A 24,314-nucleotide genomic window follows, 5' to 3' on the forward strand; every position below is an offset into this window, starting at 1 on the left:
AGCAGTTAGTTAGCCCTGAGTCAGTGTGGCGACCTCTCCAGAGTGTACCACACCTCTTGCTCTGTGATAGCTGCGATAGGCTTCAGCCCCCCAGTACCCTTAATATGGATAAGAGAAAGATAATGGACAGATAGTAGTATTTTTCAAAGGAACAAATGATTAACATCTTAAATCACTGTATAAAAATATTATAAAACCTCATTAACTCCTATTTTTTACTTTCAAATGCTAAAGGAATTTTAGTGATGAAAAATGTTTACAAAGCTGCAAAGCGAAGTTGAACAATAACAAGATTTGATAGGTGTTTTATTTAATTTCATAATTTGGAATATTAATGTTGACAAACACAGTAACATTGAGAATAGGATTTTAGGACAATTCATTACAACAAGACTGCAAAATGGTAAAGACAATGATGTACTATGATACTTTCCTTTTAACCCTCATTGTTCTACATTTCTTTCTTCTGAGACACAAATCAACGCTATGCACTGATCACAATCACCTTTTTTCTTATCTTGAAATCTTATCTTATCTTGAAATCTGTAAACTTCTCTCATGTGTGGTTTCCCTGTTTGAATACATCAGCACCTTCCTGTTAGTCTTTAGTTTCAGCTACAGTACTTTTCTTATACGTACAGTGGGGCAAAAAAGTATTTAGTCAGCCACCGATTGTGCAAGTTCCCCCACCTAAAATGATGACAGAGGTCAGTAATTTGCACCAGAGGTACACTTCAACTGTGAGAGACAGAATGTGAAAAAAAAATCCATGAATCCACATGGTAGGATTTGTAAAGAATTGATTCGTAAATCAGGGTGGAAAATAAGTATTTGGTCAATAACAAAAATACAACTCAATACTTTGTAACATAACCTTTGTTGGCAATAACAGAGGTCAAACGTTTACTATAGGTCCTTACCAGGTTTGCACACACAGTAGCTGGTATTTTGGCCCATTCCTCCATGCAGATCTTCTCGAGAGCAGTGATGTTTTGGGGCTGTCGCCGAGCAACACGGACTTTCAACTCCCGCCACAGATTTTCTATGGGGTTGAGGTCTGGAGACTGGCTAGGCCACTCCAGGACTTTCAAATGCTTCTTACGGAGCCACTCCTTTGTTGCCCGGGCGGTGTGTTTTGGATCATTGTCATGTTGGAAGACCCAGCCTCGTTTCATCTTCAAAGTTCTCACTGATGGAAGGAGGTTTTGGCTCAAAATCTCACGATACATGGCCCCATTCATTCTGTCCTTAACACGGATCAGTCGTCCTGTCCCCTTGGCAGAAAAACAGCCCCATAGCATGATGTTTCCACCCCCATGCTTCACAGTAGGTATGGTGTTCTTGGGATGCAACTCAGTATTCTTCTTCCTCCAAACACGACGAGTTGAGTTTATACCAAAAAGTTCTACTTTGGTTTCATCTGACCACATGACATCCTCCCAATCCTCTGCTGTATCATCCATGTGCTCTCTGGCAAACTTCAGACGGGCCTGGACATGCACTGGCTTCAGCAGCGGAACACGTCTGGCACTGCGGGATTTGATTCCCTGCCGTTGTAGTGTGTTACTGATGGTGACCTTTGTTACTTTGGTCCCAGCTCTCTGCAGGTCATTCACCAGGTCCCCCCGTGTGGTTCTGGGATCTTTGCTCACCGTTCTCATGATCATTTTGACCCCACGGGATGAGATCTTGCGTGGAGCCCCAGATCGAGGGAGATTATCAGTGGTCTTGTATGTCTTCCATTTTCTGATGATTGCTCCCACAGTTGATTTTTTCACACCAAGCTGCTTGCCTATTGTAGATTCACTCTTCCCAGTCTGGTGCAGGTCTACAATACTTTTCCTGGTGTCCTTCGAAAGCTCTTTGGTCTTGGCCATGGCGGAGTTTGGAGTCTGACTGTTTGAGGCTGTGGACAGGTGTCTTTTATACAGATGATGAGTTCAAACAGGTGCCATTCATACAGGTAACGAGTGGGGGACAGAAAAGCTTCTTACAGCAGACGTTACAGGTCTGTGAGAGCCAGAGATTTTCCTTGTTTGAGGTGACCAAATACTTATTTTCCACCCTGATTTACGAATAAATTCTTTACAAATCCTACCATGTGGATTCATGGATTTTTTTTTCACATTCTGTCTCTCACAGTTGAAGTGTACCTCTGGTGCAAATTACTGACCTCTGTCATCATTTTAAGTGGGGGAACTTGCACAATCGGTGGCTGACTAAATACTTTTTTGCCCCACTGTATTCACCCTTTACTTATTTCTCCAAGATTTTATCATCATACATCATAAAAATGAAATTTAAAAAATGGAGTTGGTACAGATTTAATTTGCATATTTACTACATAATTACCAAGAATGATAATCCCTTGCTTTCACAAATGTATGTTTGTTTTTATTTTAATGGGTATGCGCTTATTTGGTATGCACCCTAACTATCTGAACCTCATACATTCCAGACTAAACCAGGAACGCTGCTGTTCAGGGCGGATCTTTACATGCATACAAACATGTACATTTTAATTATTAAGTTGCGATCAATCAAAGTGCATTTAAACATGCTGATAATAATATGCACACAAAGCCACATTATAAAAGAAACAATTAGCTCTAAGCAAACATAAAGAAGATTATTTCGTACCAAGGCATCATATATAGACCTAATCCAGCCCAAGATTCTTGGCAGCCATATAGATCTGCTGCCTCGTCACTGCGTTTGCACTCTTTGTTATACTTCTGTCAACTTCTATCGTGGTAAAGACAACAGCAGAAAACATCCATGTGTCCTCATTCTGGGAAAATGCAGTGCATAAAAAATATTAGAAACATTAAAAAGAAACTTAAATAAGAAACATGTTATATTTTTTAAAAATATTCTCAGCTTTAATTGCTTTACCTGCTGTTTTTTCTCATCACTAAAGATTTTCTGCAGGTCAGCAGCTTGATTGTGGAAAATACAGATAACAATGGATAAAACTCAAGATTTATATGCTTTTATTAAAAAGAGAATTATGATTAACTTAAATTACCTTTGGGATGATCACTGTTGTTTATCTTGATTGTGTAAATGAGGACAGCAATAACAATCAGACTTATAACCACGACAGGGCAGTAGAAGAAGAAAAGAACTATACTACCTATCTGTGACCTCGCACTAGTTTCTGCAATCATATTAAAAAGAAAAGGAAAAGATGAGATGAATGCCAAAGTGCCATTTGTGACATTTTTTTCTAATTAATAGAGTAATGATAACATTACCTTGAATAACCACAGTGGTTCCACTTCCAAATAATATCTCCCCACATGCGGCCACAGCACAGTAGTAAGTCCCAGCATCAGAGGAGCTGATATTCTTAGAGAAGCGATAAACACATGTCTTCTGATGGTCAGATCTTTCATCACATATATTACTTCTGTTTCTGTCAGTGTAGATGACGTTTGGAAGAGATTTATCTGATCCATCTCTGACCCAGAGAATATTGAGATCTCCTGGACACGTCTTGTTGTCAGAGTCAGAGAAGACTGAACACTGGAGCGTCATTGTGTCTCCTGGACGGACTGGATTTGATTCTATCAGTAACTGACTGACTGCATAGTTTGATGTCCTCTGAGCTTTTCCTGTGTAATACAAATCACATTCTTCAAAACATGCACAGAAAAATGTGAACATTTGTAAAAGTAGGTTGGCTTATTACCTGTAACTAACAAATATATTCCACCCCATGTAGTTCCAATCCATTCTGTGTTTGTACAATGATAGTGACCCTCATCCTCTTGAACTGTCTCCAAAATGATCAGGCTGCTAAAATTTGCATCATTATTTATCCGAAATCTTGAGCTCAATACTCCAGGACTAAAATCAGCTTTAGACTGGATCAGAGTAACTATTAATTTAAGAGTATCCCCGACGCTCTGCTTGTACCATTTGAGTCCCCTAACGCTGAGCTCTTTGGGAATAGTGCATGTCAAGGTTGCTGGTTCACCAAGCTGAACAGTTTTAACTGGAACCAGAGAATCTGAAATAAGAGAAATAACATTTTGTTTGACGTTGTAACTTTCCAGTGTAAAACTCTTTTATTCTGTATATGTCTATTTGACATGAAAATCCTTAACTAAGAACATTTTTAGACAAAATAAAAATGCACTTACATCCTTGGTGAAAAAAAAACAATGTAACCCAAAAGACGATCATCTTGGCACTGCTTTTTGTTGGGGACCGTACTGGTATTTCAATGAGTGAAGGAGGTGGAATGAACGTTTTAGGTCAGTAAAATGCACCTGATTGGCTAACACAGAATAGATTCAAAAGTACATTTCCTGTTACATCTACCTCTGTGCTTTGTAAAACGTATCACGTCTCTTTCATCTTCTATTGTGTTGGACTCTGGTTTTTAACACTGCCAACATGGTAACTATTTGTGTTCTTCGATCTTGAAATAGCTATAATGTGTCACACTGTACATTTCAGGGAAAATTTGTAGATTGAATATTGGCCAGGGGACACGACATTTTACCACCTGTAGAGCTAAAGAGCAGGCTGAACAATGGAGATTTATAGTCTTCAAAAAACAGAATATTTGGCAATTTTTGTAGCAAATTTCATGACAAACAATCCAGGATTATTCACATATTTTTACTCTGTATTCACAACGTCAATTTTTTGTTGTTGTTGTTTGTTATTAATGTATTTGAAATGATATACCACTTTTCTCAGCTTACTGACCAACACACTTTTAACCACATATTCATAAAGCACAGAATATACAGTTCTGCTCTCAGCATCCTGACACTGTAGTAATCCATTTGTATGTGTGCTGCTCCACTCCTCCCCAATTTAAAAGGAAGACACAAGAAGCAACTTATCCTAAAACAGAGAATGGACATCTTATCGTTTTCAGTGTAGAACCACCACCACTCGTAATTTTCATTCATACCCAATTACCCTTGGCTTCAATCCTAGGTGTGTAAAGATTTAAAGGCCACTAACCTTGAAACCATCTATCATTTAGCTGTAACTTGAAATTTTGTCCTTACAGGTTATAAACAGAATAATTGACAAATAGCAGCCGAGTCCAAATCCTAACTGAAACTAGGCTGGAAATTATTTATTTCTTGTAATGAAAGCCCTGGTCTTTTACACAGACCAGGCGTTGGTTGTTTAACAAAAACCAAGCCATAATAAAATGGCTGGCATAATATGCAGGAACAATACAGTCTGGAAGTCCAGAGGTCAAAATGGGACATGCCCCTGATAATGACCAAGCTAGGATTCTGTGGGACTTCCAATTAAAGACAGACAAGCTGTTGATGGCTAACCAACTGGAACAGGAGTGGTGGACAAGCAGAGGAAGATGGCCGTAGTGATAGCTGTAGCTACACCGAATGACAGCAACATCAGGAAAAGGAACATGAGAAGTACCAAGAGTTGGGAGGAGAACTCCAGAAGATGTGGAGGGTAAAGGTAACAGTGGTCCCAGTGGTAATCTGAGCACTTGGTGCAGTGATCCCCCAAGCTAGGCAAGTGGCTCCAGTAGATCCTACGAACACCGTCCGAAATCTCTGTCTAGAAGAGCGCAGTCGTAGGAACAGCAAAGATACTGCGCAGGACCCTCAAGCTCCCAGGCCTCTGGTAGAGGAGTCAAAGGGCAAGACCGCCCACAGGAGTGAGAGGGTAATTGTTTTATATATATATGTTTGTAAGTGTGTTAATAGAGGGTTTATAAATACATATTTCATATTGTAATTCATATTTAATTCAGTTGTTAGTATTTTATGTGACCTCACCAAAGTGATAAGAATTTTTTGCCTTTTGAAGCATTTATGAATAAAATTAAAACAACTCAAGACTCAAAAAAAGCCTCAGCCATCTTCACATCAGAAAAATGACACTAAAATGACAATACAGAACAGACAAATATTTATTTCCAGATGCAAACATGACCCATCTCAGGTTTGCAAATTATTAAATGTATGTAGGACCAGAGTCGAAGTCTTTAAGAAGAGTTTAAGAGAGAACAGTACACCGAGCAAGTGGAGCCACAGAGTAGCTTCACTTAAATGTACGGCAGCTTCTTCATTTATAATAAAATATGAATGTTATCATAAAACAACAGTGGACATTTCAAAGATATTCATAAATAACTGCAAATGCCATAAACAAAGTTGCCACCATATTTAAATGATAATGGAGGAAATAAATGTTAGTTCATTCATGAGGTTCAACTTTCCTCTCATTTGTAATCTGTTAGGTAGCTTTAGTAAGATGAACATGACTTTATGACCAAGCAGAGGTATGACATTTGTTGTCCTGCAGTGAGTTCTGTTGTCAGATGGAGCCAGTCTACAGAGCATATGGTACAACTGGTCTGTGGGCTACTCTTGTCTGTGGTTTTGCTGGTAAGTCAGCAAGCCACAGAGAAGCGCAAAATTATAACAAATACAGAGGTGAAACTGAGTGTTAAAACCTATGAAAAGTGTCCCCTCTCTGCTCTATTCCAGACCACTTGTCTGGAATATTCGGCAGTCACTTACGTAATCCGCTTCCAGTAACATTCAGTCAGGATCCTGGAGGAATCACTGCACACGCACGGTGGGTGAACCCCCTGTCCGACCGGAATCACAGGATTCTGGTCCGACAGGACTATAAAACCACCATGTCAGTAACCAGTAAGGTTATATTACTATTACTAATACAATTTTATGAAGTCATCCAGATTCACAAGGTTGAGGTGGTTCGGGCATTTGACAAGGATGCCTGCTGGGCACCTCCTGGGTGAGTTGTTCCAGGCATGTCCCATCGGGAGAGGCCCCAGGGCAGACCAAGGACACGCTGGAGAGATTATATCCCTCGGCTGGCCTGAAAATGCCTTGGTGTCCCCCCGGACAAGCTGGAGGAGGTGGCTGGGGAGATCCTGCTGCCCCTGCGACCCGGCCCCGGATAAGCGAAAGAAGACGGATGGATGGATGGATAGATGCTGATTAATCTATAGAAATGGAAACAAATTATGTGTTTTTGAGACAGACTGCTAGTAACAAAATGTCTAAAGACACAATTTAAAATCGATTCATCAAAATAGTATTTTATTGTTTATCAGTAAGTATTGTATTTGCAAAGACATACATCATTAGCTTTTTGCTCTATAGAGTATAGATTGCTGAGCAGAAGTCAAAATAACCACATGCCCCAGAACCAACAAGTACCTGCATCCCAGGAAGGGGTAGAACTGTCCAGTGGAGAGTGGTGACCATCTCCCACAAGGATCAAGGCTCAACAATCCCCAGACTGGGACTCATTCTTTCCTTTTTGTCACTATGTAACAAAACTTGGTTTATAATCACTTTATGGAATTCCAGATATTTTGACTGTTGTCTAAGTCTGATTACTGTGATTTTAAAATTGGGTATAACCATAATGACTGACAGAAACTTAAATAAAACCATCAGGCCCCACCTCTGACTTAGATACTTGTAGCTGCTGCCTTTTTTCCCAAGGTACAGCCACAGCATCCAGCACAGATGGGTCACACACTTGATTTTGCGTAGTTTTTATATTGGATACCCTTCCTGACAAAATGCTCCCATTTATCAGGGTTTAGAACAAGCAAAAAGTGTACACTAACTTATGACCCATGAAGCGTTTTTGTTTCTTGAATTATTATACTATGAAGCCACTAGGCCTTACCTCTGGAGTAAGGAAAGTCGGCAAGTTTTTACTTATTCCAGAGTAGCCTAGACTAACTGAGTTATTGTCAACATTTAAGTTTATTAAATTAAATTTAAGTTCATAGCTAAAAATATACACATACAAGAAAAAATGCCACACTGACTCTGTTTTAAGAAATTTAATTAAATAATTAGTGACTTTCTTGTACTGTTGATATTTTGTGTTATATTGTTGTATTAAACTTTATTTACTATCAAACAGGAAACTGTATATCCACTGTAACCACTTTTTACTTTCATTATATTCGTGAAAATAATGTATTCAGGTGGATTACAGAGAAACACATCAGTATACTAAATAATATTAAAGAACACAACAACACAGACTAAAACCATTCATAGATGGGATTCATACTGTTTTCATCTCTAAAATAGCTTAATAATATACTTTTTAGTCTTTGCACTTAAACTGGAAATACAGTGTCAAAAATATACAAATAATTACATTTCTAACAAACAACAAAAGTGAAATATATGTCCACATCCATGATGCTAGTAGAGCTTAATCCAGCTCAAGAGCCTTGACATCAGTGTAGATGCTCTCTTCCTCTGCAGGTTTTGTATCCTTTGTCCCCGATTTACTCGCTTTTTTAAAAGTTGGTGCCGAATAAACCAACAAGTCCTCATCTGTCTGAGGAAGCAGCACATGTTAATATTTACACAGGTAAACATGCTGGAAGCTTATGGCTCTGTTTGTCCTTATAATTACCTGCTGATTTTCCTGGTCACCACTTGAAATTACATTTGTTTGCAGGGCAACTGCATCTGTATTGTCATTTAAAAAAAAGAAAAAAAGCAGTGAAATTAGGTTATATTTTCCTAGTATTGATTGCTTGATGTGATGGGAGTGACTTTGCTTACCATTAGAATATACATATGAACTCTTCTTTAGCTTCTTGATTGAATAAACTAGACAGGCTATAACAATCAGGCTTATTGCCAAAGCGACACACAACAGATAGAGAATTGTATTGTCCTTCTTTGAGCAGCTTTTCTTGACTGCTGACATAAAAAAAAAAAGAAATAATGAAAGTTAACAGTAATTAAAAGTGTTACCAAAAGTATTTTTCAATTATTTGATTAGGCATTATAGAATAGATAAAAAACTAAAATGTAACAAAATGCACAAATCCTCTAATTGCTCCATTATATAAAAATACTACTCAATTACCTTCAGCATCGCCTGTTGTTTTATTTCGAGAAAAAGACTCCACACATGTGGCCACAGCACAGTAATACGTCTGAGAATCAGAAGAGCTGAAGTTTCTGAAGTAGCTGTAGAAACATGTTTTTGTGGAGAGTGCCTCTGAGTTCCTTTCATATTCATCTCCACCATTCACATGAGTATAATTAGAGCCCGGGTTAGATTGATGTGGTTCTGCGCTCAAACAGAACACGTTGTCATCTACTGGACATGTTTTATTCTGGAAGTCATGGAGGACCAAACATTGAAGATTGACTGTGTGTTCCTGATGGACAGAATCAGGTGGAGGAGCTGTAGTGAAAGGAGGCTCAGGTCCTAAGTAATTATAAAGAATGTGCAAAATCACTTGTTATTTTAGCAAAATTCAATAAAAAGCTTTGCTTTTGTTTTTATATTAACTATTTGGTGTTCGCATGGCGGTACGCCTATACCTCCATGCACAAATGAGCAAACAATCAATGTAAATTTACAAATTTTACAGGAATCTACAAACATTCTTCAGGTTTTTGTCTACTTACCTTCAACTTTTAAGTAGGTTCCATTCAAAAATGTTACTTCTCGATTTGCTGTTTTCATACAGATGTAAACTCCTGTATCACTCTGCTGTGCTTTTGTAATATACAGATCAAATATTCCAGGATCTGTTACAGTTCTAATGCGCTGATCAGCACTCTGAGAGCTAAATGATCTTCCTAAGATTTTAGGAAAATCTCCAGAAACAAGCTTGAGCCAAAACAAGGTTCCTACATCTCTACGGGGGCATGTCAGGTTAATATTCTCCCCAACGTAAACAGTCTTTGTCTCGAAAGTCTGTTCATCTGAGCAACCTGACCAAAAACAAAAAACAAAAAGGGAAAAAAATCAGTCCAGTCAGTCATCATTAATTTTGTTTGTCCTTTTAAATTTCTTAAATTTCATTACTTTAAATATATATCTGCAGTGAATATTATCTCTCCATATACTTACGACCAACATTGAGCATCAGGAATAAATAAAACATAACCCTCATTTCTGGTGTTTTGACAAGATACTGTTGTAATAAAAACGTAATTTAAATGATCCATCTAAATATAATCATATGAAGTGGGAGGAAACACTCTCAGAGCAGTCTGATTGGCTTCTCGTTTCGTTGGTTTTTCACTGCATTACCGTAGTGGAAACAATATGAACCATCTTTCCAACCTAAGCACATGAAACAACACCAAATGTAGGTTGTGTCATTTCATATTTAAGACTTGTTGTGGGTTTTCTCAAAATGAAACTTACAGAAAGAATACATGAAAGCATAATTTTGACTCTCAGCTGGAAAGAAATGTGCAAAAACATTTTTTATAACTTTCATATTGAAATTCACATTGATATTGAAACTAAAGAGCCACAATTATATTTCCAAGTGAAACACATGAACATTTTAAGACCCAAAGACTAAAAACTAACAACATTTTAAATCATTAATAAAAGTTATCATTTGATTATTGATTACAGGTTTTGCAGATTGAAGTTGTCTGCAAAAAACATGTTTTCTAGTCTAATTAAGGTTAACAATACATATTGATTATGCCTAGCTAAACAACCAAATAAAGTTGTGATCCATTGGAATTTGATCAATATTGCACCTGATTGTTGTGGTAATTAACATTCACATGTTATTTAAGAAACCAACAGAAGAAAACAAATTACAGAAAACGGTTTAGTCTACTTGCTAGATTGTTTGAGAGGTGTATCCCTGCTGCATAAAGAAATTGAAATATCACATAAATAACATGGAAAATAATTTCATGATGCAGGCTCGGTCATCCAGTTAAGGAAGTGGTCGTGAAGGACATAATGTTTTCAGTGGGAGAAACGGTGAAACATTTCTCATTTAAATTTAAAATATTTAAAAATACTGCATAAGTGTAATTTTTGATCATATGAAAAATGACACTTAAAAAGGGAAACTACAAATTCCTACAAATTCCTGAGAACTCCCAAAGAAAAGACAGATCTAATGAACATTTTAAACACCTATTTAAAGCTTTAAAAACTACTGAAAAGAGTTCGTGATAAGCTTGTTTTAATTTTCAGAACAAAAAAAGTTCTTTCCATTGTTGTAATGGAAAAAACATTAAGAAATATAACTTTATGTTTTCAGCTATCATTGAACAGTATAACCAGAATCAGTGACATAGAATCTCATCTGCATCCTGATCGTCAAAGTTCATAGTTTATTGTAATGTGTGAACTACAGAAAGAACGCCCCGCCTTCCTAATGTGTGAGCCAACCAATAAGACCATACCCTCCACGATGATGACAGGATATAAGTGCAATGCAACGTGTGGTGTTACGTCTCATCTAGGGGGTTGTGACCCATGAAAAAGCATCAATTTTCCCCAAGTTTCAGGCAGCAATAGAACCAACTTATCAACAATAAATATATGTTATATTTATTATCAACAGATTTAAAAACACAGGCATTTAGCATAATGTTAGAGTGAACTAAGGCCAAACTTACAAACAAATACTGATATAAAAAATAAGATACTTTACGAGAAATGGCCTAGTGAGCTGTGCCAAGCTTGAACTCAACGTTTTCTTTGCAACAAAAATATCTATATTTTATGGTTGTGTTACAAGTTTTGATTCACATTGGCTGGACGTACCACATTTTCATTAATTTTCCTGTTTATTTACAGCATGTTTTAAACAAGATATAGATTCTCTGTTTGGGGAATATGTTATCTCCAACTGGGGTTTTCGATCTTGGCTCCTTATGTAGGGTATGGTCTTCAGGCTACACCCTACATAAGGAGCCTTTTAATAATCTGCAAGTTGTAGATTGATCACACATCTTCACACACCCCTGTTCTCTGTTAGCCATTGGGGTGGAGGGGCTGGGAGGAGGAGTTCGCCATCCGATTGGGGTCTGGGATGCATGGCCTTCGTGCTACTATCTGGTCTCCACCCAAGGGAAAAGGGTAACAACTCCTCGGTCTAGGTCTGGGGGTGGCCGTGCCTGGACCTGGGGTCTAGAGTAAGTTTGGGGAGTGTGATTTTGTGTACAGTGTCCATTTGTGTCTGTCTCTACGTAGGGTGAGTGCCGAGTGTTTGTTTTCTGTGTGTGCCTGCTTGTCTGTGTCTGTATGTCAGGTCAGGTCTTAGACTCCTAGATCTCCCCTCACCACACTCCCTGTGTTGGTGGTTCTCGGTGTCCGGGGCTGGGCGCTGAGGTATGTACTGGCTCACTCCCGGTGGCTGCTTGGCAGGGCCTGGCACCTGTTGCTTGGTCAGTCCACTCTGGCACAGCTGGCTGCCAGCAGAGCCTGTGGGCACATCACTGCAGTCCCCTCAGGCTTCTGCTCCATGGCTGCTGGCTGACCCATCGTCTGGGGCTCTCCTCAGCTCTTTCCAAGAGGGTGTCACGGATGCCCCTCCAATGGTTGTCCTTGGGTTCTCGCACTCTGGGGTTCTGAATGTCTGGGGCTCCTCCATACCTGCTTCATGCCCTGGGGGACAAGGCCATTGCTCCCCACACCCTCAGATCATTACCTGAAGAAACCTTTTGAATGCAAGCACGCTCATCCACACAGGTGTGCACACAGGTGTGCACATGCATGGGTGTTCACAAACACAAACTACACCTTTCTTGGCTGCTATCTCAAAGCACATTGTGCGCTGTCGGTCTTGCGTGCTGCACAAAAATGTTCAATATTTAGTATTTACTGTTATTTACACTTAGGTAGATTATTGCAATGGTTTTGTGTTTATTATGTTGCTCTCTTCTTTGCTTGTTTTCTCTTTTTTTCTTCTTCTTCTCTCAACAGTTGATCCAGGTGATTTTTTTTGGTAAGTGCTTCTCACTGTCCCTCTTTCCCTCTGTTTTTCTTTCCCTCCCTCTCTGTCTTTCTTTCTCCCTTTCCTATACCCCAGTCATGTCTGGCCCGTCTGTAACAACTGAAAATAAAATAAAATAAACAAATAATAATAACAAAGGTCAATCAAAAGGACCAATACGGCAAGACCGTGATGATCCACTTGGTAAAGTAAATCCGTTGGGTATCTTTGTTGGCCTACAGATAATAATTCTGACTGCTAAAGAACCAAATGGGAAGGCAAAAAAAAAAAAAAAAAAGATTGACAACACCAATCACAGCTGGGCAGCTGCACGTTTTACTTCTCTTACTATACAGGTCTTTGCGTAAAAGAAGGGAAACACCTGTTGCACAAAATGACAAATATGACAGCTGTGGCAAAGCAATATTTCAAGACATTACATTAATTTCATTTTGTACATAAAACAAGCTATAAACATCAAGAACAGGTAGGGAAGAGTAGGGGTTGACTTGGCTGCTAGGGGTCAGCTAATATGAGTAATACTGAAAAATATTGAATTGAACCTTTTGTTTTTAACTGAAAATAGACTGATGTTGCACTGGCTAACAACTCTGATTACAGAGACTTTAACACAAGTCGCTTGTGTGTTAAACCAAAAATAAAAAATGTAAGACACCTGAACCCACTGTAGTCTGTCTTACCTTCTCATTAATGTGTCAGAGAAATGAAAGCAATAGGGTTAAAACTACCACTGAAAAGCAGTCCACTAAAATAGCATTAAAATGACCCAAATTGTGTGTGTCCGTTTCAAGCAGAACTACTGTACACCTAGTGACAAAAAAAATGTCAAAATTGCTGCAGTCTGTGTCAGAGTAGGATATTGTGCTCAGTGTTCTGGTCTGTTAGTGGTCTAATCAGGGTCAACGTATTGTGGACCACAAGCCAATACATGTTGGTCTGACAAAGATGTTCTTAATATGGTAGCACAAAACCACAATGTCACTGGTTCAAGTTCAGCCTGGGCTAGAGATCAATGTGTTGCATGTCACAGCCCCCTCTCTGAGGCCACATTTCCTGTCTGTTGCTTCACTGTTCATGCCTGCAACGAGAGAAAAAAAACTGCACAGTGCAAGCAGCGCTGGAGTTTTGTCAAGCAATAAATGAGTAATTCCCTGAAACAATGCTGTGCCCAGCTTCTGTACATGTGATATATTCACGTGTATATACTAAAGGGTAAGGATTTGAGAAGTAAATATTACCTTTTAAAGTTAAATAGCTGTGTTTTTTTCTCTAGAAATGTTTTGTCGCTCTTTGCATAACCTGCATAACATAACCTCCCTGGTGTTTGCCTTTGTGTGCAAACACAAAGGCAAACACAAAGTCACAGTCATTACTGACAAACAAACAAAGCATGGAAACTTGAGCATTTCTGTGGTCGGGCTTTCAAAGACAGGTGTGAATGCGAAGGGGCTTTTCTTCCTGTGTCACTCTCTTGGTTTTGCAGCACTGTTTTATCAATTTGATGTATAACAAAAGCAGCTCTTGTTGGAAGAGTTAAAGAGGAAAGGACACACACTTACCTGGTCAAACTATGACTGTTCTAATCACACTTTTGTGTGTTTCTTAAGGCTATCAATGAAAGATGGGAGGTGATAATGAATTGTCCCTGCCCTTTATGGCAAGGGCAGGACTTTTTAAATGTTTCGCAAATCATTACCTATAGGTTGAAACCCTTGATACATCATCAGAATCAGAATAATTTATTAATCCCAGAGGAAATTATGTAAAGTGTGTATAAAGTGTGTATAAAGTGTGTATAAAGTGTGTACTACATGCATAGATGACAGCTTGTTCAAATTAATGATGAATGAAGTTAGTTAAACATTTAAATGCAGTTGTATGAACAGTGCATATAGATTGTATTTTATGATAGATCAGTAAGGTTGCAATTGTGTGTGGTTTTAAAGCACAAACAATGTTTGCAATTTAAAAAGGCAAGAAAGAAAATAAAATCAAGTCAGATGTTTAAGCTAAGAGTACCCTGCTGAAGCCTTGCAGCTCTCCTCACACTTCACATCCTGTTGAAACTCACAGTGAGGGGATTGTTCTGAGTAAACAGCTTCAGGTTGGTCAAAGGGCGGAGAAATGGCCCACCACAACCTTTATCAGTGTAGCTGTTGCGTGGAGCTTTGCTTTGCTTGCTCTTCTCATGAGAAAAACGAAGGCTTTCTATCTTTATGCTGTTAGACCAGTGAGAACAACTGGATTGCTTCAACAATGTATAATACTGTGCTTTTATTTCCAATTTTTAGAAGGTTTTGGTGGAGACATACATAACATTATGACATTTGCATATGGCAAGAAACCAAACATAAAAAGGTTATTTTCATAATACTGGTGAGGCAGGTGTTACAAAGACCAAGTCTTTATTTTCCTTACAGTCTAACAATGGACGACACAAAAAGATCAGCACCACTTTGTAAAAAGAGAGAAGCAAGTATACACATTCACTGACGAGGTAAAGTTAAATTGTTGGAATTTTTATGGTATTGTCAAGGTTCGGTGTCATTTTGACCCAGCGTTTTCACTTTCAGTACCCAGACCATGACAGGTATACCGTAACAGAAAGAAGTGATAGCAGGATAGGGTTGCAAGTGGAGGAGTGAGCAGAGGAAAATCTGACAATTATGCAATTTTATGTTTAAAATCATAATAATAATGATAATAATAATTTTAAAAAAACAATTCAAAAGGTTATGCTTTGTATGTCAAATGTCTTTTATGAATTCATAGTTGATTTCTCTAGTAAAAGAAAAGGGTGAAGTAGATTCAGAGTAGCAGCCGCCAGGCCTATCAGAGGACCTGTTGTCAAGGCACCAATCAGCTCCTGAGTCAACCAATGTCAAGCACTCCCCAGAGACTTCTGTTCCTCTGCCTGAGCCTACCTTCTTGGTTACTGCCTCTTTTGCATGAGCTAGTCACCCCTGAAACTGGCTATCTTCCAGTCTGCTAGTGGAGCTCTGAATCTGCTGGTCCCCTGTCTAACCTCCAGAGAGGCCCTGCATCATTCATTGCTGGCCACCTTCTCGTCCACAAAAGGGTTTCTGCTGCCAGCTGTCCACCTTGCTTCATCGTTGGAAACCTCTTTAACCTCTTCAGGATTTAATTTATGTTAATATAAGTAAATATACTGTCCTAGGAAAAATGTGTGTAGGATAAGAAATACAGAAAGTGTTGTGTTTGCAACATTTCAGAGATGCATAAGGATAAAAGAGCCAATTCAGAAGATTAGATTCAACGTTATTGTCAAAGAACAGTTACAAACTTCATATTATCAATGATAACCCGCCCAGTCTGCTTAAGCAGGAAGAAACACATGCAGCAACGTACAGAGTTGGGGAGGTGGTTGTGGTCTCCATCCACTATACTCACTTCACAACACTATTCTCAGTGTTACAAAACTACGTTTACTGAAAGTGATGAGAACTTTTGACTCAAGTGAGGCACATGTACCAGTGTAACACACAAATGTTATATGAACTTGGGTGAAAAAAACAAACAAACCTAAAAATAAATAAGACAGCTGGTCTTAAGTCTGCTGATGATTAGACCTTTGAGACATAAATATTCCATGCAATTCAATCAGTTAGTTTACTGTAATTTTCCTGTCAGCATGTGGTCACATCGTGTACAGCTGCATACAGAAAAAAAAAACTTTTGCATATTTTAAAGCATAGCACCAATAATCAATTATTATTTTGTTTTGTTAGCTAAGACAAGTAGATTTTATACATGGAAACTTAAGCACTGCTGTGGCTGGGCTTTCAAACAAGGTCATGAATGCAAAGGGGCTTTCCTTCCAGCTACTTTTATCTATTTTAGGAAGCTGCCATAACACTACGCTATGTATGACTCATATTCATATCAAAACAGGAGCTGTCAGATATTATGAGATAAAGGGACACGTGCACACATTCAGATCTGCTTGGTCATTCTGTGATCTAACTGTGGTAGGGTGTTTTTCATTGGCAGTTATAAAGAAGTGAGGGGAGGCACTCATCATTCACTGGTCCCAGAGCAGGCTTTTCAAATGATTTGATAAATTAAAAACAAAAAAGTACGTTTGACATCCTTACCAATGTACCAGTGCCCATCACGCAACACAGTGATGGACGTTCAGCTTGTCTAAATCAACAGCTACTGAAACAGTTATATTACATGAATAAAATTTGTATTAAAATCATACTATATATTACTTTATTGCAGATGCAGCAGGTGCTGGTTTTGATTTTGTTTAATCATTAGAAAGACAGACACAGTTTTTCAGTGTACATAGGCAAGATAACAAGTTTAAACTAACATAACATAAAATCAGCCCTGCTTAAGTGCTTTGTAGCTCTTCTCTCACTTTATGTCTCATAGTGGCTCATAGTGAGATCTGTGCTAGGTGAACAGCTTCAGTGATTGGCCACTGAAGAAATGGCCTATCACAAGTGTCGTTTTTGTCAGTGAAGCTGTTGAATGTTACTTTGCTTTTTGTTGTCTTGACTTGTGGAGACAACTGAAGCCATAGCTGGAAAATATTGTCACAAAGAAATTCAGACTTAAAACAAATTAGTCTTTAACATTAATTATAGTTAAAAGCTGAAAATGTGCCATGCTCTTGAATTTACTGACAAATTAGCAAGGGGACGTTGTGTCTCTGCATGAATTTCTTTTTAGCTGTTACCTTAAGATTTGACATGGGCATTTCAGAAAATAATGACGATATGAGAAAAAAGTTCTGATATGTACATATGAAGCTCTAGCTCAGTGACTAATAACACTTTTATATGTGCTTTTTTTAATATGACAAAGAGCATTTTTTTTTCTAATAGTTAGCAGAAATAATTACAAAATTAAGAAATTAAAGAAATTACTTTGTTTAAAAGTCAGGCAAAATTACTCTACGGTTGATCTATGATTTAAGTAAATACTTATTATATTCCAAGAAAACCATAAAGCATTATTTACGCTACCGTTTAGGTGTGCAGACCTGACAAAGTTTCTCGTTTGTCAGGTCTGGTTTAAAAACACCAAACTGCTGACAGCAATAACACTCCACTCATAGAATTTTAATGAAACTTAAACAATCAAAACGCTAATGTTACAGTAGTTTGATCCATCTGTTGGGGTCATACTCAAAATAAAGTAATGTATTATATATTAATTGTTACTTTTATTAAAAGTAATGCAGTACTTTATTTAATATCTAATATAATATCTAAGAATGCTATTCATTACACATTACTTTTGTGTTACACCATAACATGTATATCAGGGGTGCCCAACCCCCGGCTACAGACGTGTCGTTTGGTACAGTTGAGGCTCGGGTGTGAAATTTATGGTTTTCAGGGTTTTTATCGTTAACTGGGTTTACCTGGGTCTTTTCACGTGCTGTAGTTGTGTGTCTTATTTTGAAAGAAATGTTTATGTGTTACCATGGCGACCAGAGAGCATTAAGAAACAGAGAGGAAACGCTTCTCCTGAAATGTGCCAACTCTCAATGTTGTTGGCGCAACATTTTAAAAAGGTTTTGCAGAGTGAATTCGTGTTTATTGTAATATTTACAAAATACCACAGTTCTTGTCTTGGTTGTATCATTTTATTTTGTTGTATTTATCCGTGACACCTTAAAGTCCGGTCCATGAAAATACTGTCTGTCATTAAACCGGATTGGTGCCGCAAAAAGGACCGCTGATGTATATGACATGAAATACCACAGACCCACCCATTAACAGCGCCAATAGGGCGAGGAATACCTCATAGGGACATAGATAGAATGTTTATTTTAGTGTTTATGTAGGAACAAGAGACTAAGAACACAAAGCAAAGTTGAAAACCAGTCCAAAAAGAAGAAAAAGAAGTGATCACCATAGTTACTCTATAATAGAAACATACAGGAGAAATGGAGGTTACAATTCTAGAAGCTTTACTGCTCACCACTGTTTCCTTTACCTGCTAGAGCAAATGACTGAGCTTAGTAATCCAAGAAGGCTCAAACCATTGATTTCAATCCAAGAAATCAGTGAAGTTTTGTTTAGAGAAGCAAGCGTACTGTGGCGTGAAAAAGTGGTTGCTCCTCACTTTTTCACATAGGGCCAAGTAGATTTCGATTTTTTTCCCCACTTTAATAATAAACGCCTTCATTTAGAAAGTGCATTTTGTGTTTAATATCGTTGAATATTTCAATTTGTTTTACTGATCTGAAACATATAAGTTTGACAAACATACAAACAACTGGAAATCCGGAAGGGTGACAAGAACTTTTTTCACCCTTCTGTATCTCAGTTTGTGGTGTCTAATAAAATTGTTTGATCACAGGTGGATATCTGGCCTAACTGAGCAAATATAGTCAGAAAGCTTCCTGTTTAGGGCTTAACACAGGTACAGCAGGGTTGTGTGTACTTTAAGAAGTGAAACTAAAGTAAGAAAACTCACCGTGAACTAATTCTAATGTGTTTTTAAGTGATCATAAACAGTTTGCACGGTCAGACATGACCCTACATCAACTGCAGGTATATTCATGATTTTTATAGAAAAATCGTGAAATTAAAGAAGTGAAAATGATTTTGTGAAACTTTTGCATCTTTGTATCCTGATATATTTGTGCTGGTAGACACAACAAAAATCATCATTTGAATACTAATACAAAGTGGCAAAGTAGTATCTTCTGATGTTAAAGATTTACAGAGCTTGTGACTAACAGTAATCAACTAATAATTACAGAAACAATAACTTCCTTAATAAGTGCCTTAATAAAGACACTGAGAACTGATAACACACTGCTACCAGAAGGTACTAAGAAAGACATACTTTTATGTCATTTGATATAAGACGTCTTTTATCAAATGAAAATTGATCAAAGGTTTGCTGAATGGGGGAGGGGTAATTTCCTACATTTCAGCCAATCACTGATTTCTGCTTTGGAAACCTTTATAACCTTGTGACTAAACCTTCCATATGGGCAAGAAGAGATCAGTAGCGTGAGACTAGAGTGCTGCACCACGATGATTGTGAGAATAACAGCTTTGATTCTTCTTTGCGCACCAGGTAAGTGCAAAATATGATGGGAAACATCTGCTTGCACTGCACTGTTCGTGAAACCCATCGTGCATCTCAGTGATGGCTGTGTAACAACCTTTCTAATGTAATAGCATTGATTTTGTCCATTTGTGTTGTAACTCTGTTATTTGTCTTTCTTCTTCAGCCGAGATTCAAACTTCAGAGGTTCCTCAGTTGATCTCTTTGACTGTTGTTGACCTTGGTGACAATGTTACTTTTGGCTGTGAAGTCTCTGAGAAGGAGTTCAAATCCTTACACTGGTATAAACAGTCTCTGGGACACTTGCCCCAAAGTGTTGCTTCTTTTATTCTTGACAAAATAACTTTATCTGATGCATTTAAAGATTCGCGTTTCACATTGAACAAAGAAATATTTACTATCAGAAATGTCAGCAAAGAGGATGAAGCAACATATTTCTGTCAAACGCGGACCACATATACACAGATGTTCAGCAATGGCACATTCTTGGCTGTGAAAGGTAATATGTTTCCCTTTTTGTACCAATGTCTGAACAGTTCAGTGATACTGATGCAAATCAGTTTAATCAATTACAAAAAGTTTATATTACAAATCTGCCTTAATTCACAGATCACAATCATCAGAAATCGGTCTACGTGAAACAAAATCCAGAGAAAGAGTCTGTTCTGATCGGAGGCTCTGTGACACTCGAATGTTCAGTTCTCTCCAAGAACAAAGAAAAAGCACTCCAATGTCCAGATGACCACCGAGCGTACTGGTTCAGAGCTGGATCTGAAGGTTTTGCTCCAAACATCATTTACCCTCTCGTGAACAACAGTGATGAAGCTCTTAAGAGACGATGTGTCTACAGCCTGACCAAAACAATACAGAACTCCTCCGATATCGGGACTTACTACTGTGCTGTTGTGACATGTGGGGAGATCCTGCTTGGTGAAGGAACTAAGGTGGAGACACGTATGTATCTGTACTTGTCTTTAAATCTTAAATTATCTTGCATTAAAGTATAAAAGACTTACTAGAGATAGTCTGATGTTTTTTGTACTAAGTACTGTAATGCAATGTTATTAATTCCATGCAGCACAATGCTTGGGATAGTCTCTAAATATCACACTTTATTCAAGTTACATAGTACAGACAAATGTAATGCACCACTGCTCGTTTCATCTAGCCTTCAGACCTCTAATCTTTGAGTTATCTAAGATTAATGGTTTAATCTTAATAGTTATCATTTCACTTTAATTGCCACAGGTACATAAAACACAAAAACAAAGCACACTCCATGCAGTCTGCCTTCATAAACATTTGTGAAACACCAATTGTTCTTACAAACTTGTTGAATTAAAGCATGGTACTGTAATAGGATGCCACAGTGACAACAGTTTGTGAAATTTCTTTCCTCCTACATGCTCCAGTATAAATGTTTTTATTGCAGTGGAAGTAACAAAGCCTCAAAGTGGCAAACCACATAAAGTTACAGTGTGGGGTTGTTGAGTGTTGAGAAGCATAGTGCATAGTGCATAAAAGTCACCAATGCTTTGCAGACTCAATAGATGTTCCAAACTTCCGCAAGCATTAACAGCAGCACAAATACTGTGCTATGAATACAAATACTCATCATAAGCTGTCTCTAGCTCTACAAAAATAGAATATTGTTCGTTATAAGAACGTTTCTGCAACAACTGATGAATTCCATGATCACATATTAAATTAAACAGTCTCTTTCTCTCTCTTTTAACTAATGTAGGACCAGGATTAGGCCCTGTTGTCCTTGTTCTTGGAGTTCTGCTAGGTTGTTGCATTTCTGTGATTGTGCTTCTTCTTTTGTACCCCAGAGGGATAAATGTTTGTCAGCATTGCAAAGGTGGGTTTATCATAACTGCGTGTGTGTGTGTGTGTGTGTGTGTGTGCGTGTGTGTAAAGATAGATTTTTAAACTAAAATTGTGTTTAAGATCCAAATATTTGTTTCACTTTATCATACCAGGACAACAACAAGAACACAGGATTACAATAAAAATAAATCACTGCATTTATATAACCTTGTTACACAATTCTTGTGTGAGTAAACACTCAGTGGAACACTTGTAGTCATCTTCTTCCCTTTGTGTTTTCCTATGTTTCATTTTGTAGTAGTAGATGTGTGTTTGAAAAGCAAAAGTTGTCATATCACAACATTGTATTGCAAAAATAAATATTAAAGATCCATCGCTTAAAACTTCTGTTTTAATGTTACCACACTATTATTCCAATCATATCCCCAAATCGTATTGCTTTAGGGGAAATACGTGGGACCAATCATGCTGGATGTGACGTGTCAAATGTGGGCCAATCAAATGATTCGGTAAATATGCTTTTACTATATATTCTGCAGCATGGTTTTGGAAAAGAGATTAGCAATTCCACAACATATAATAAAGATATCACAATGTCTTGTTAAATTTGTTACAATACAAAGTGTTGGAATAAAGTTAATTGGTGCACATACAGTTAGTTTTACAAATGAAATTGTAGAATTATTTACGGGATTAATAGAACAAACCAAACCTGTACCATTAGAGATGGAGGCTTTAGAACTGAACATCTTAACTGTGTTGACTGTATTTTTAATCTAGTGTCACCTGAAGACCTGAAAATCACCAGCATCCAATATTGATTTTCTGACTTGTCCCTTTACATTGAGAAACATTATTTGGAAGTTATTCCACAATTTGTTGACCTATTTCTTTTGCAGATTGGTGAAACTGCCCATCTTTACTTCTGAGAGACTTTAATTAAAGCTGAAAATATGCACTTACTTGATTTAAAATCCACTTTGATGGAAGCAAAATTACTGGAAAATTTCATTGCCCAAAAACTTATCGACCCAACCACATAGAAATGCTGATTAAAAATTCGAAGATATATTGCAAGATATTAGAATAATCTTACACGTTTTTTTTAAAATAATAGTAGATATATTGCACATATGTAATTTCTGACTATTCCAATAATCTTACTTGAGTTGAAGTTGATGACATAAATTCTAAAATACCTGTAATTTCAGATGATGACTGATGCTACAGTCCATTACTCCTCAGTGAGAGTAAACAGAGGGAACAGGAAGAGGAGAGAGTCAACACAAGACTGTGTGTATGCTGCTGTTAGACAAGATTCCCACACTCAGCGGCAACCATCAGCATAAGCCAAGAAGGGCAGGAGTTGTAGTCCTTTAATAGACGCTGTGGCCTTTCTAATATGTGTTAGAATATACAGTTCCAATAAAAGCGTTTTTTTTTTCTAAAAAACAAACAAACATGTTGTTCAGCTGATTCTATGGAAACACAACCTCTGGTTACTTTTATTGACTGCAACATAAGCTATGGTAGTATTTTTGGGCCCAACAAAACATGTTGTATAATTCACATTTGGTATACCCAAATAATTGTTTAAAAATATCAAATTAAATAAATTCCATTGGCACATTAAAGTGTTGAGTGGATTTCTATGATTCTGAAATCATGTTTTTTCTGATTGGGGGGCGGCCATCTGCTGCGACCGGTTGGGGTGACAGAAGGAAAACAGGATAAGACATGCTGTGGAAGAGAGACGGAGAATTATAACAGGTGTGATTCAATGCAGAGAGGTCTATTAACACATAGTGAGTGAGAAAGGTGACTGGAAAGGACAAACTCAATGCATCATGGCCAGTAGCGGCTTTTGATACGGGTGACACGGGCGGTTTCCCAGGGTGGCATCGTGGTTCGGGGCGGCATCATCGGCAAAAAAAACCCATTTTGCTCGTACTCATGCTGCCCCGACATCAGCCAGCACATTTTGGGAATGGCATAGGCACCGATCGGTTTTCTATCCCCCATGCTGGGAGTAAGGGTGCCCTCCATTTGCCAAACTGGAAGCTGGTTCCACAGAAGAGGGGCCTGAAAACTGAAGGCTCTCCCTCCCATTCTACTTTTAAATACTCTAGGAACAACAAGTAGGCCTGCAGAGCGAGAGCGAAGTGCTCTAATAGGGTGATATGGTACTATAAGGTCATTAAGATAAGATGGGGCCTGATTATTTAAGACCTTGTATGTGAGGAGCAGGATTTTGAATTCAATTCTGGATTTAACAGGAAGCCAAAACAGGAGAAATCTGCTCTCTCTTGCTAGTCCCTGTCAGGACTCTTGCTGCAGCATTTTGGATTAGCTGAAGGCTTTTCAGGGAGTTTTTTGGACATCCTAATATTAATGAATTACAGTAGTCCAGCCTGGAAGTAATAAATGCATGAACTAGTTTTTCAGCGTCACTCTGAGACAGGATATTTCTAACTTTAGAGATGTTGCGCAAATGGAAGAACGCAGTCTTACATATTTGTTTAATATGTGCATTGAAGGACATGTCCTGGTCAAAAATGACTCCAAGGTTCCTCACAGCGTTACTGGAGGCCAAGGTAATGCCATCCAGAGTAAGAATCTGCTTAGATACCATATTTCTAAGATTTTCAGGGCCGAGTACAAT

The 24,314-nt window shown here is 38.0% G+C and overlaps 3 protein-coding genes across 3 annotated transcripts; 1 reads left to right on the plus strand and 2 right to left on the minus strand.

Annotated features, from left to right (window-relative positions):
• Positions 1-2,247: 2,247 nt before the first annotated feature.
• LOC120720507 lies at positions 2,248-4,522 on the minus strand. The gene is made up of 6 exons (XM_040010236.1): positions 4,149-4,522; positions 3,695-4,015; positions 3,258-3,617; positions 3,029-3,160; positions 2,896-2,939; positions 2,248-2,791 (listed from the first exon to the last, which is right to left on the minus strand). Exons 1-6 carry the CDS (start codon positions 4,189-4,191, stop codon positions 2,660-2,662), a joined length of 1,032 nt encoding a protein of 343 aa, XP_039866170.1. The 5' UTR covers positions 4,192-4,522; the 3' UTR covers positions 2,248-2,659.
• A 2,513-nt stretch (positions 4,523-7,035) lies between these two features.
• Positions 7,036-9,948, minus strand: LOC120720508. Its single transcript, XM_040010237.1, has 6 exons — positions 9,892-9,948; positions 9,444-9,752; positions 8,893-9,240; positions 8,583-8,720; positions 8,431-8,486; positions 7,036-8,352 (listed from the first exon to the last, which is right to left on the minus strand). Exons 1-6 carry the CDS (start codon positions 9,932-9,934, stop codon positions 8,224-8,226), a joined length of 1,023 nt encoding a protein of 340 aa, XP_039866171.1. The 5' UTR covers positions 9,935-9,948; the 3' UTR covers positions 7,036-8,223.
• A 3,366-nt stretch (positions 9,949-13,314) lies between these two features.
• On the plus strand, positions 13,315-23,759 carry LOC120720572. The gene is made up of 7 exons (XM_040010296.1): positions 13,315-13,396; positions 19,727-19,831; positions 19,989-20,321; positions 20,432-20,776; positions 21,567-21,683; positions 22,097-22,161; positions 22,864-23,759. Exons 1-7 carry the CDS (start codon positions 13,330-13,332, stop codon positions 22,999-23,001), a joined length of 1,170 nt encoding a protein of 389 aa, XP_039866230.1. The 5' UTR covers positions 13,315-13,329; the 3' UTR covers positions 23,002-23,759.
• The last annotated feature ends 555 nt before the right edge of the window (positions 23,760-24,314 follow it).

The sequence above is a fragment of the Simochromis diagramma genome, unplaced genomic scaffold (assembly GCF_900408965.1).
Source record: "Simochromis diagramma unplaced genomic scaffold, fSimDia1.1 OVJJ01000585.1, whole genome shotgun sequence".
In the NCBI taxonomy this organism is placed as follows: domain Eukaryota; kingdom Metazoa; phylum Chordata; class Actinopteri; order Cichliformes; family Cichlidae; genus Simochromis; species Simochromis diagramma.